Consider the following 14,626-nt stretch of genomic DNA (forward strand, 5'->3'; position numbering starts at 1 on the left):
TGGGAGTGAAAACTTTTGAACCGAATGAGGATGTGTACATTTTCCTTATTTTGCCTAAATATCATGTTTTTTTCCTTTAGTTCTGCCCTTCAGAAGCTACAGAAGATACTTGCATGTTCCCCAGAAGAATTTACCCTGATCTTCAAATTCAAAAGTTTTCACCTCCTGGCTCTTAATGCATAGTTTTTTCCTTCTAGAGCATCAGTGAGCATTTGAACCTCTATTTTATTTCTTATTTATTTCAATTAACAAAGATGATTTTTTTAAATTGTTTAACAATAATAGACTGATGAGGTCAATTTTGTTTTTAATAATTAGTGGTGATTGATAAAGCACATTTGATCATTTTCTCAACAAACCCTAAATCCTAAAGCATTAAACACTGGTCCATAACACATTCTGCACTGCTTGCGCTGTGAACGAGAATGATTCCTCAAATCATCATCTTGTTGAGGAGAGTTGTGCTATTAATTCTATCAATGATAAAACTAATTTAGCAGAAATTTTAAAATGCTATGAAAACCTAGAGTGGTCGTCTAGTAACTGTTTTTGTTGGTTCTAGGTCATTCCAAAGGACTACAAGACAATGACTGCCTTGGCCAAAGCCATCTCTAAGAATGTGCTGTTTGCCCACCTGGATGACAATGAGAGAAGGTAAATTCACATTCTTTAGAGGTTGTTTGTTGTCAGATATCATAAGCATATAAGGCTACATTCACACGCTCAGTGTTTGGGTTTGACAACCGCATTTACTTATAGGTGTCTCTTAAATATGAAACATGGCGATGTCCTAAACTAAAGTTTCCTAAAGTCTTATCACGTTTGACATGACAAAAGTACAGCTGACTCAAATCTTGATTAACCAACATTTTAGTCACACACAGACCATAAAACTGTCTGAAGTAGCTCTGGTGGAGGACACGGACTGGATTATTTTGTGATGTGACAGACAACTAGTTCACACAGCATTGCCTACTACATTTCTCATTGGCTACATACACTGTAAAGATTTAGAAGTGACAACCGCTTTTAATTATGGGAGTGAATCCCTTAAATGATCATTTTGTGTGTACGTCAAATAGAACTCGCTCTCGAAACTGCAATGATTGACACGGTTGTAACCATAGCAGCTTTCTGTTGTCTTACACGTTTAGTATCCGCTATTTTTACCAATGTATATTACCAAAAAATTGTTATGTTTGCTGATTTTTTTACTAAACCACCATCAACAGACCTGTTGTGTTTTGTTGGTTTGGAATGGCTGCTTTGCAGAAGGGTTGCTGTGTCCACATATTATTAAGTTAATAAAGCAATCAGCTGCACATGGTGATATTTTAGGATGCATCTTATTTTCAAGATAACTAGTGGTGGGCCGTTATCGGCGTTAACGTGAGACTCTTATCGGGCGATAAAAAAAATATCGCCGTTAATCTATTCTCAAAGTTGGGTTGGGAGCTGGGTCTAAACTACGTAAGCTATGATGACTTTCACCTTGATATTTTAGCGCGGACGACATATACCTAGTCGAATTGCACTGTAGGAGGCGAGAACGAGTCTTCAACTTCTGTGAAATTACCACATCAAACGAGACGTTAGGGGTGTAACGATACACCAAAGGCACGATTCGGTTCGGTTCACGGTTTTGGAGCCACGGTTCGGTTCGGTTCGGTTCGGTTCGGTTCCTGTTTGCTGTGGGGTTAGGGTGGATGTCATCTTAACAGCAATGCTAAGGAACAATAGATTCACTTAATAACAAGAACAACTAAACTTTTTCTTTATTAACTCTGCCAACCCATTTTAGTACAGTCAGGATACCTGAGTAAGTTAGTGAAAATTAGACATTCACTTGTCCGAGTTAAAAATTTACTCGTCCGGGGCAAAAAAAAAAAAGCCTTTTTTGCTGTAAATTAATCCATTCTGAAGCAATAGTCTCATCACTACTCTATAAGGTCTTACTTTAATCTGAATATTTGTGATATTTGCCTTAAATTGATTTCTAGGACACTTTTTAACTTTTTTAACTATTTTCCTAACCTTACTAACTGTATGTGTCATCATTCACATCAAATTCTTACATTTTATCAATACATCAAATTAGAATAATTTGACTCTGTATGGTTGCACAAATTAAATCAGTATCAACAAACTCCATCTTTCCATTGCACAGGAAAAACCGGACCTGCAATGAAATTGACATTTAACTGTATTTACTTAGACTGTTTAATGAAGATAAGAGGTTCCAAAAAATGCATTTACACAGTAAAATTGCAAATACATAAATAATGTAATAAGATTAATGTTATACAAAAATATTGGAAAAATGCAATACCTTTAAATATAAAATCGAACCACCAATAGGTGGCAGTAGTCACTGTCTTAATGAGCAAGTCACGGATTCAACCATAGATGGAATCAACCAGTTCGTTCACTGACTCAATTCATTAAAAAAAATGCTAAATCATTCAGTACTGAAATACCGCTGTGATGCTCGGAGATTCACGGAGGTTCTGCTGTTGCTTAGAACTATTTTCGTTTGCAAAAATGGTTAATGATGTGTCTAAAATGTAAGTCAGTTAATATTAACTACTAGTTTATTGAACTACTGTTGTATAAAATCAATGTCACTCACGTTTGCAATCGTAATGGTGCTTTCCTACCGCAGTATGTTTGTTTCTTTGTGTATGCTGTTCAGCCTGTTAGTGTTGATTTTCCGTGAGTCAGATAGCCTGCACGAGCTTGATACTGTCCGTTTTCAGTCATCTTAAGTAATAAAATCAGAATTATGCTCACCAAAGTTTCGTTGCTGCGCTAGTTATTGTTTGTACTTGACGTTTTAATCAGGTTACTTGTCCGGTCGGGCAAGTAAAATCCCCTTTCACTTGCCCTTTCACAAAATCCACTTGTCCCGGACTAGCGTTAATGTCGTGCCCTGAGTAGTAACCGAGTGTGATGATCGCTCACTCAAGTCACATGACATGACAGGCACTAGGAAAATACTAACTTTAGAGTATAATATTTAGAACAAAAGCTCATCATTACTAATACAATTTAATCAAAATGTGATAAAATAAAGATGTTTAAATTGGTTAAATTAGTTGGGGACAAGTGACGTCAACCCCAAAAATGGGCAGCAGGGGGCGTGAGAGTACCGCGGTACGCCACGAGAGTTTCGCGATACGTATCGTGGTTAGTGTATCGCGATATTTCGGTTCGGTTTGTAGTATCGTTACACCCCTACGAGACGTGCAAACATGGATGCAGTTATGAAGCCGCTTCAGGGCAGGTGCGTGCATTGCTAGACCCTTTTTAATGGGGCACGTGCCCCAGTGAAAATCTGCTGTGCCCCAGTAAAATCTCAAGTTTGAGTTATAATTTACTTTGATAATCCCGAAATAAAGACATTAAACTATATGCAGCAACTGAATTGATGCTTCTAAAAGCAACGCAGTTTAATGGAAGACAATGCACGCAGATATCCATGCCTGTGCGCGTCTGTGTATTTAACGGCAACGCGCACGTCGTGCAGCCTTTTGCGCAGAAGTACTTGGTTACACAAGTTTGTATAATTATGTAGGTAATTATGTTGTAAATGCAATTGTCAAGCAGTTTGTGATGCATTTTTGAAACAGGAGATGAGCGCCTGGTCTAATGCGTCACCTGGCCCGTTCTCGAAGACTTACTTTTAGTCATTATTTGGGTAGCACACATATTCTGAAAATGCCTTCAGCAGAATTCAAATTAGCCATTTTAATCTAGATTAATCTAGATTAATTCCAAGATTTAATCTAGATTAAAAAAATTATTCTATGCCCACCCCTAAAGATAACACATTTGGATTTAAGTCTTTTGGGCTTGTTCTTATTTGTTTATTCTTCCAGCAAGATCTGGTAACATAACCTGTGATTTATTGCACTTCTCATACAAACAAGACACAACTCTGACACACATTTATATGTCACTAACAACTAATTGTTCAGAACGATATTGTGAACACTGCATCAGGGTTGCCAGGTTTTTACAATGAGAATTTTCGTAGAATTTTTTGCAATCAGGTACAGATCACATTGTTTTAGTATGTGGCTTATTTCTAAGATAACACGTTTGGGTTTTATATGTCAGAAACAACTAATTGTTCAGAATGATCTCGTGAACACTGCATCAGGGTTGCCAGGTTTTTACAACAAGAATTTTCGTAATCAGGTACTGGTCACGTTGTTTTAGTATGTGGCTTATTTCCAAGATAACATGTTTGGTTTTAAGTTTTATGGGTTTGTTTTTATTTGTTTATTTTTATTTGTTTATTCTTCCAGCAAGATCTGGCAACACTGAGTCAAAACATAACCTGTGATTTATTGCACTGCTCTTACAGACAAGACACAACTCTACACACATTTATATGTCAGTAACAACTAATTGTTCAGATAGATTTTGTGAACACTGTATCAGGGTTGCCAGGTTTTTACAACAAAACCCACCCAAATGCCACTCAAAACTAGCAAATTGCGCTCCGGTGGGTAAAATACACCTTTTTTTGGCAGGGTTCCCCTGGTAAAATTCGCATTTCAGGGGCTAAATATCATGTTATAGGGGTAGCTCCAAACCGCAGACATAAAAAACAACCCACAGTTGTTACACAGTGTTAAAATCTGATTTCATGGGAAACCCATGGATTTGGCAAAAGTGCACTGCGTAGAATTTTCATGAATGTGCATGAATGCAATACCTGCTTTTTTGGCAATTAATTCAGGTGTAGAATGCGGGTATCACTCCGGTAAATAAATGAAATATGTATGAACACAACTGTACTAATGACTCAAATAGAGGATCGACAACTCTGTACTGCTGCTGTGTGAACATGATATTTAAATAGTGAATACCCTAAATGATCATTTTGTGTTTGTACGAAATAAAACTCACTCTTGAAATTGTGATGACTGACACCATGGTAGCCATAGCAAATTTCTGCCGTCTTACGTGTTTAGTATATTTTTTATGGGCTTGTTCTTATTTCTTTATTCTTCCAGCAAGATCTGGCAACACCGAGTCAAAACATAACCTGTGATTTATTGCACTTCTCGTACAGACAAGACACTACTCTGACACACATTTATATGACAATAACAACTAATTGTTGCGATTTTTGATTTCTTGAACACTGCATTAGGGATGCCAGGTTTTTACAACGAAACCCACCCAAATGCCACTCAAAACTAGCAAATTGCGCTCCGGTGGGTAAAATACACCTTTTTTTGGCTGGATTCCTCTGGTAAAATTCGCATTCCAGGGGCTAAATATTACGTTATAGGGGTATCTCCAAACCGCAGACATAATAAAAAAAAGCTGCGGTTGTTAAACAGTTTTAAAGTCTTGATTTCGCGGGAAAACCATGGATTTGGCAACAGTGCATTGCATAGAATTTTCATGAATGCGCATGAATGCAATACCTGCTTTTTTGGCAATGTTACTCTGAAAATATGTACGCAAATGTAGTATTGACTCAAATACAGGGCTGACAACTCTTTTCTGCTGCTGTGTGAACATGATATTTAAATAGGGAGCGAATACCCTAAATTATCATTTTGTGTTTGTACGAAATAAAACTCACTTTTGAAATTGTGATGACTGACACCATGGTAGCCATAGCAAATGTCTGGCGTCTCACGTGTTTAGTGTTATTTTTAACCAAAGTAAGATTATAGCAACCAAACACTTTCACGTGATGTTCAGCCATTTTAACTAAACCACTGTCAACAGAGCCATTGTGTTTTGTTTATGTTTAAAAGGCTATTTTACAGAGCACGCTCTTAAAGGGTTGCAATGTGTGCATATTATAAGCAGCACTTATAAAGTGTCTTAATGGAGTTAACAAAGTAATCAGGTGCAGATCACGATGTTTGTGGCTTATTTCCAAGATAACACGGTTGGTTTTAAGTTTTATGGGCTTGTTCTTATTTGTTTATTCTTCCAGCAAGATCTGGCAACACTAATGAATCAAACCGTAACCTGTGATTTATTGCACTGCACATACAGAAAAGACACAACTCTGGCACACATTTAAATACTTTTATTAACATGAACAACTAGTTGTTCAGATCAGTTCCGTGAAAACTGCGTAGCATTTTCGTAAATGTGCTTGTCAATACCTGCTTTTTTTGGCAGTTAATTCAGTTGCTGTGGTCATTTCCATAAATGACCGAAATATGTTTATGAATGCAACTATATTAATGACTCAAATACGGCACTGGCAACTATATTCTGCTGCTGTGTGCATTTTAAATACTGGAGTGAATACCCTAAATTTTCATTTGGTGTGGGTACGGAAAATAATTCAATCTTGAAAGTGTGATAACGGACACCATGTAACCATAGCAAATTTCTGGTGTCTTGCACGTTCAGTATCCGCTATTTTTAACCAAATTAATATCATAGCAATCAAAGTCTCATTATGGTCAAGACTTTTAACTAAACCACCATCAACAGAGCTGTTGTATTTTGTTTATGTTTGGAAGACTCTTTCACAGAGCACGCTTTTGAAGGGTTGCCATGTCCACTTATTACAAGCAATGCTTATAATCAGTCAGAAAGACTCATGAGCAGCAGTCTTTTTGTTTTGGGAATGTCATTTGTGTCTCCATGCCAAAATGAGGGGTGCTTGAGAAGGGGTTAAGTGTCTTAATGAAGTTAACAAAGCAATCAGGTGCAGACCACAATGTTTTGGAATGCGGCTTATTTCCAAGATAACACGTTTGGTTTTAAGATTTATGGGCTTGTTCTTATTTGTTTATTCTTCCAGGAAGATCTGGCAACACTAATGAGTCAAAACATAACCTGTGATTTATTGGACTGCATATATGGAAAAGATACAACTCTGGCACATGTTTAAATACATTATTAACAACTAGTTGTTCAGAGCAGATTTGTGAACACTGAGTAGACTTTTCATAAATGCATTTGTCAATACCTGCTTTTTTTGACAGTTAATTTAGTTGTGGTTGTCATTTTCGTAAATGAACGAAAATTGTTTATGTATGCAACCTTATTAATGACTCAAATAATGGACCAACAACAGTTTTCTGCTGCTTTGTAAATGTGGTTTTTAAACACGGGAGTGAAACCCCAAATTATTATTTTGTGTATGTACAGAACAACTCACTCTAGAAATTGTGATGACTGGTAATCATAGCAAATTTCTGGTTTCTCGTGCATTTAGTATAAATTATTTTTAGCCAAATTAATATCACAGCAGCCAAAGACTTGTAATGTTCAGTAATTTTAAGTAAACCACCATCAACAGAGCCGTTGTGTACGTTTGGAAGGCTATTTCGCAGCGCGTGCTCTTGATGGGTTGCCATGTCCAGTTATTATAAGCAACACTTATTAAGTGTCTTAATGGAGTTAACAAAGCTCAGGTGCAGATCACAATGTTTTAGTATGTGGCTTATTTCCAAGATAACACGTTTGGTTTTAGGTTTTGGTTGTTCTTATTTGTTTATTCTTCCAGCAAGATCTGCTGGCAACACTAATAAGTCAAAACATAAACTGTGATTTATTGGACTGCATATATACAGTAGAAAAGATACAACTCTGGCACATGTTTAAATATATTATAAACAAGTTCAGATCAGTTTTGTGAACACTGTGTAGACTTCATAAATGCATTTGTCAATACCTGTTTTTTTGGCAGTTAATTCAGTTGCAGTTGTCATTTCCATAAATGAATTAAATATGTTGATGTATGCAACTGTATTAATGACTCAAATACTGAACCAACAACTGTTTTCTGCTGCTGTGTAAACATGGCTTTTAAACACTGGAGTGAAACCCCAAATTAATATTTTGTGTGTGTACAGAACAACTCACTCTCGAAATTGTGATGACACCATTGCAAATTTCTGGTGTCTCGTGCGTTTAGTATACATTATTTTTAACCAAATGAATATCACAGCAGCCAAAGACTCGTGATGTTCAGCAATTTTAACTAAACCACCATATATATATATATATATATATATATAAGTGATGCTTATCAAAGGAGGAGTTTACTTTCAGAATAAAACAATTCCAGCCTTTAATGCTTTGTTTAAACTGCATTTTTCAAGTTCAGACTTCGGGACACCATTGAAGTCCACCATATGGAGATAATTCCTAAAAAGTTTTCCTCAAAAAACATAATTTCTTATCGACTGAAGACATGAACATCTTGGATGACAAGGGGGTGAGTACATTATCTGTAAATGTTTGTTCTGGAAGTGAACTAATCCTTAAAAATATCACAATAAACATCATATCGTGGACTTCATATCGTGATATTATAGAACCGTGAGATTTTGATATCGTTACATCCCTAGTGTATTACTGAACTGCACTGAAAGGTGAATTGCCAAATGAATTTAGCCGCAGTGTGTTGATTGTGAAGTCTTTCTTCTGAATGGGGTTGCGCTGTTCGCAGCTTGTTTCTTGTTGTCAGCGCTGGTCTTGTGTGCGTTTGGCGGGGTGAGGGTGTGAGTCGTGTCAGAGGGGCTTGTGACTAGCCACTGTATTCGCTCTGTTGCTCTCGTCCCCATGGCAACCCACGTCGAAATAAAACAAGCCATTGTGTCTGACCATAGTGGAAAGTGTGTTTTAATGTGGGTGTGGGGAAAGAGCGTCGCGCGGATTGTTTCATTTTGGCTTTCGAGTCCGGGAGATGCCACAAGCCCTAAACAACAACGCAAAGGAAAAAAAGCCTCTTCCAGTCCACCAGGAATTTCGCTCAGGTTGCTCCGTCTTTGTGTATGGAATACGGTTTCACTGCTGAGGAGAATCCATTATCCATACAGATCCACCATGAAGGGAACAAACTCTCAGCTTTCTGCTTTTAAAGCCTCTGTGAGAACACGCGAAACGGCCCAAACTCCCTGAAACATCCCCGTCTGCGCTCAGCTGGAAATTCACCACGCTTATTATCAGGCCTGCTTGCCAGGGACCGCAGATGCGCGTTATCGTGTTTTAAGATTGATATCATTTTTTTGGCCGTTGTGAATATATTACAGTCACCGTTTATCAGAATTACAGGAAAAGCTGGAAAAGACTGATTTTTGTGCCGTACATCATCTTAAGGCGAGGCTTACCTTGTCACTTTTTTTTCTTCTGAAAGCTCCAGAACGCTCTTCATATTTCTGACTCAGATTCGTGGGGAACATTAACTGTTTCCATGGTTACGGAGTCTTCGCACCTAGCGACGGCCCCGTACAATGTCCAATTATCTGCATGTACCATGCTGTCAAAGCAGGCTTGACGTGGCCGTACCGAATATGAGTCTGCGGTGTCTGGAAAATGACAGGATGATGACATTATGTCAGGATCATTTCATTGTTTAATGGAGTTATGTTAGTTTGACATGTTGCAGATGCACTAAAAGCAGTCTGGACTTTTTTTTAACTTATTAGTACCTGCTATATATTTATTGCTATATTTAAATGTTATGAAAAAAAAAAAAAAAAAAAAAAAAAAAATATATATATATATATATATATATATATATATATTAGGGCCGGGACTCGATTAAAAAAATTAATCTAATTAATTAGAGGCTTTGTAATTAATTAATCGAAATTAATCGCATTTTAATCGCATATAAATATTTGACCTGAGAACAGTGAGAAGTAAGTTTTTTCATATGGATTTTTAGTACACCATTGAATAATGACTGAATACATAAACTGAAGCAACAAAATATTGTTTATTTTTGTTCAACCAAGTCCAACAGACCAGTGCGATATTGCCATTAACTGTAGCTATAGGATACAGCGTTTCCCATAACGAAAACATTTATTTCAGTGAAAAAATAAATCCAAAACTCTCTATTTTAACATTTTGAACAATAGGGCTTTACAATCTTTTGCTATTTTTTTTTTTTTAATTTGTTTTAATTTTTCTCATAATCAAATGAAAGCATAAACATGTATTTTATTTTTAATCAAATGAAAAATAAACCTTTTTAATTTTTGGCAAACAAATAGAGGTTTGCTGTTAAAATCAATAAATAATAATAATCATAGTATTTTTTTTCTACAATTAAGTGGTTAATCTTGTTGTTATATTAATTTTTTTATCATATATATTGTTTTTTGTCAATTATTTAAATATTCAATTATTTGAATATTGTTCTGTTTCATGTTAAACCGTACTTTTATTTTGACAGGTTGCCGTGAAGTTTCTGTGTGTAAAGTATGATATGATGCTAGTTTTCTCAAATGAAACGGTAAAAGTGACACTGACAGTAGCTTTGGAGATTGAGTCTATCTGTTCATGTGAGATGCAAATGCCAAAAATTAACGGGAGCATCACGCGTGCAGTGTAAAAAATGCGTCTCTGCCATTCTGACATACAGAGGCAAACGGTACATGCAGGATTCATATTAAAACGGTCTTTTTGCATTTCGGTTTTCACAGACACTAGTCCATATCGCGATTTGAATTAAGTGACAGACCAACTTTTGATTTATCAATCCAAAAATCGACGAATTTACGTGGCATTCCGCGCTATAGTAAATTCCTTTTTTTTTTATGAATGGAGTCCGCGATCCAGTCCGTGTCCGTGGGGAAACACTGGGATATTTAGAAATATACTAGCCTTCATTTCAGAAATTCAGGTACCCTATAGGTAGGTAGACCTTCTGTAAAAGCATTGAGGTGATACCTGAGGCTCGATGTGCTGCGGTGATATGCGCATCCCTTTGTCTAAACGCTAGTTGGTGCTCCAGTATAATCGGTCCGCCGCTGAAACTCATTCAGTGAGAAACGTTCCGCGGTGCAAAATTAAGTGCGATTAAAATGCGTTAAAAAAAATTAACGCGTTATTTTTGTGTAATTAATTAATCTAAATTAACGCGTTAAAGTCCCGGCCCTAATATATATATGTATATACAGTCAAGCCCAAAATTATTCATACCCTTGGCAAATTCTGACTTAAAGTTACTTTTCTTCAACCAACAAGTTTTTTTTTTTTTTTTTTTGACTGGAAATGACACAGGCTTCTCCCAAATGATAATAAGACAATGCACAAGAGGCATCATTGTGGAAAAAAAATATTACTCATCTTTTATTTACATTTGAACAAAAATTGGCATGTCCAGAATTCTTCATACCCTTCTCAATAATCAATAGAAAAGTCTTTATTGGCTATTACAGCATCAAATGCTTCCTATAATTGCTGACCAGCTTTTTGCATGTCTCCACTGGTATTTTTGCTCATTCATCTTTAGCGATGAGCTCCAACTCTTTCAGGTTGGAGGGTCTCCTTGCCATCACCCTGATCTTTAGCTCCCTCCACAGATTCTCAATTGGATTTGAGTCAGGACTCTGTCTGGGCCATTGCAAAACGTTAATGTTTTTGTCTGCTAACCATTTGTTCACCACTTTTGCTGTGTGTTTTGGGTCGTTGTCGTGCTAAAATGTCCACTGGTGCCCAAGGCCAGTTTCTCTGCAGACTGCCTGATGTTGATGTTGATGTATTTGCTCCTTTTTCATGGTGCCGTTTACTGTGATAAGGTTCCCTGGTCCACCGGCTGAAAAACACCCCCAAAACATTAGGTTTCCACCACCATGTTTGACAGTGGGGATGGTGTTCTTAGGGTTGAAGGCTTCTACTTTTTTACGCCAAATGAAGGCTACATCATTGTGGCCAAACAATTCAGCTTTTGTTTCATCTGACCATGTCTTGTATTTTTCAATAAGACTTTTCACTGTAGCCACTGGAACTTCAAAACATTTAGATATGGTCTTATAGCCCTTTCCTGACTTGTGAGTAGCCACAATGCATAGCCGCAGGTCCTCAGTGAGATCCTTTGTCTTAGCCATGACTGTCCACAAACCAACAGCAGAGAGCTTCAGGGTAATTAGGATGCTTTAGAACAGCTTGGACTATTTGGAATGGTATAGAACTGTGGATTTTCCCATAGACTGTGACAGTTTGCAAAGGGTATGAATAATTTTGGACATGCCACTTTTTTTTCAAATGTAAATAAAAGCTGAGAAATATTTTTTTCCACAGTGATGCCTCTTGTACTTATTATCTTTTGGGAGAAGCCTGGGTGAACTTCCTAAAACATGAACAAATCTTACTGACACCATCCATTTGAATGGTAATGAATGTATATGTTTTATTCAATTTACTGTATCTTGATCTATAGACACTAATCTACTACATCCCCAAATTTGTGCAATTTGTGCAGTAAACTCAAAAAACAACAGCATACTCCAGCTAACATGAGAGTAACATAACCTGAGAGTCATATGCTTTGCAAATGTAATCACCGCTGGCACAGATTTGGCTGTTCGCTCTTGCAGGCGTTCACACATATGGCCATATATAGTAGAACATGCCATACACTGCTTGCTTTATTATGCAGCAGTCAGTAAGAGCTTCTTGTTATGATCACTGGAGACACACAGGCAGATGTAATCACTGCTGCTGGAGCTGAACATTACGGCTAGATGGCAGATATTGTAGGGGAGTATCTGGCATGTGGCGGAGCCCACCCTAGGGTCCACCCTACAGGTTATTTGTCGTCTGCTGTGGTTTTGTTGCCATGGCAAATGAAAGCAGTTACCTCATGGTGGTACGGGAATAACTCATTGGCAAATTCAATGCAGGATCTGATGCTGAACTTGACCTGCGGAGTCAGTTTAACATGAAAGAAATATAAGTCTTCTATAGAAGCTGGTTTTATAAGCTGAATAATAATAATCTTGCACAAAAATGGTCTTTCTGTCCTTCAGTAAAGATAAATTTATGCTGTTTTTTTGTTTATGTGTTCAAGGTTTTTCATAGATCAGTGTTTCCCCTACCATTATCTTAGGGGGGCGCCCCGCCCCCCCAACGGCACCCCCCGCCCCCCTTGAATGTCAAGTTCATTTTATTTTTGATATAGCGTCAGATCACAATAGAAGTCATTAAGGTTATCTTTCCTATAGAACAGGGCTATACATTGTTCTTTTATTAAACAAACTAAATTGCCTTGTGTTATTTATCTTATTTACACGAAGGCATGTCATTTCTGTCTTTACATGATCGCGTGTTTACAATGTCTCATCTGCGAAAACACAGACGGGATCGCGGACTCCATTCATAAAAACCGAATCTACTATAGCGCGAAATGCCACGTAAATTCGTCGATTTTTGGATTAATAAATCAAAAGTTGGTCTGTTACTTCATTCAAATCGCGATATGGACTAGTGTCTGTGAAAACTGAAATGCAAAAAGACCGTTTCAATATGAATCCTGCATGCTCCGTTTGCCTCTGTATATGAATGGTGGAGACGCGCTTTTACTACACGCATATACTGAAGCACACGTGACGCTCCCGCTAATTTTGGGCATTTGCATCTCGCATGAACAGATAAACTCAATATCCAAAGCTGCTGTGAGTGTCACTTTTACCGTTTCATTTGAGAAAACTAGCATCATAACATGCTGTACACACACAGAAACTTCAAGGCAACCTGTCAAAATAAAAGTAACATGTAACAGAACATTAGTCTTGTATTACTTTTGTACAGTATAATGTAGTTGTTTATATATTCCTATTTAAATAATTGACATGAAACAATATATATGATAAAAATAAATATAACAAGATTAACCACTTAATTGTAGAAAAAATACTACAATTATTATTTAAATGTTAAATTATTATTATTTATTGATTTTAACAGTAAACCTCTGTTTGTTTGCCAAAAATTAAAAGGGTTTATTTTTCATTTGATTAAAAATAAATAAATGTTTATACTTTTAATTTGATTATGAGAAAAAATAATACACACAAGAATTAAAAAAAAAAAAAAGCAAAAGTTGGTAGAGCCCTATTGTTCAAAATGTTAAAATAGAGAGTTTTGGACTTATTTTTCCACTGAATAAGTCTATAATAATGTTTTCGTTATTTCACAAAGTAGGGTAAAGTACCGGGGAAAAAAAAGTAACGTTGGCTACCGGCACCCAACCCCCTAAGCCCCCCCCCCCCCCCCCCCCCCCCCAACACTGGAAACCTAGGGGAAACACTGTAGATATTTTTATTTTATTTTATTTATTTCTTGCATTACAGTGGTACAGAATTTTTGGGGTAAAAGTAAAAAATATGAAAATAATCAGTAGTACATTTTTATAGAGGTTTAGGCTTTACACATACATTTATACTCCTTTGCATGTGTTGCTTGCATAACTGATGTAGAAAAGGCCAATATTTCTATTTTCTTTCAATTTTTGTTTTATTTATTTGTATTTATTTTAAATAGCTGTAATGCTGTGCCACTTCATATTTTATTTTATTTTATTTTATTTTATTTTATTTTATTTCATTTCAATATTATTTAATTAGTTTATTTATTTTTGATTACAGTGGTAACCGTAACAATATTTCTTGCAGTGCTGTAACAATTTTGGGGATCAAAGTTTAAAATATGAAAATACAATTTTTTATAGCAGTTTAGGCTTTACACATACATTTATATTTTCTTTGCCTGTTTTTTTTGCGTAACCGGTGTGGAAAAGGCCAATATTATTATATTATTATTATTATTATTATTATTATTAATAATAATAATTATTTTAACTAGCTGTAATGGTGTGCCTCTTAAAAGATATTCT

General features: G+C 36.3%; 1 protein-coding gene across 1 annotated transcript in view; it reads left to right on the top strand.

Annotated features, from left to right (window-relative positions):
- prkar1b (protein kinase, cAMP-dependent, regulatory, type I, beta) overlaps positions 1 to 14,626 on the top strand; it is a 119,174-nt gene that overhangs the window by 20,052 nt on the left and 84,496 nt on the right. Inside the window, exon 4 of the mRNA XM_073849108.1 lies at positions 563 to 654. Coding sequence (XP_073705209.1) covers positions 563 to 654 — 92 coding nt within the window. The remainder of the gene's footprint in view (positions 1 to 562; positions 655 to 14,626) is intronic.

Source organism: Garra rufa, chromosome 1 (genome assembly GCF_049309525.1).
Source record: "Garra rufa chromosome 1, GarRuf1.0, whole genome shotgun sequence".
Taxonomy (NCBI): Eukaryota; Metazoa; Chordata; class Actinopteri; order Cypriniformes; family Cyprinidae; genus Garra; species Garra rufa.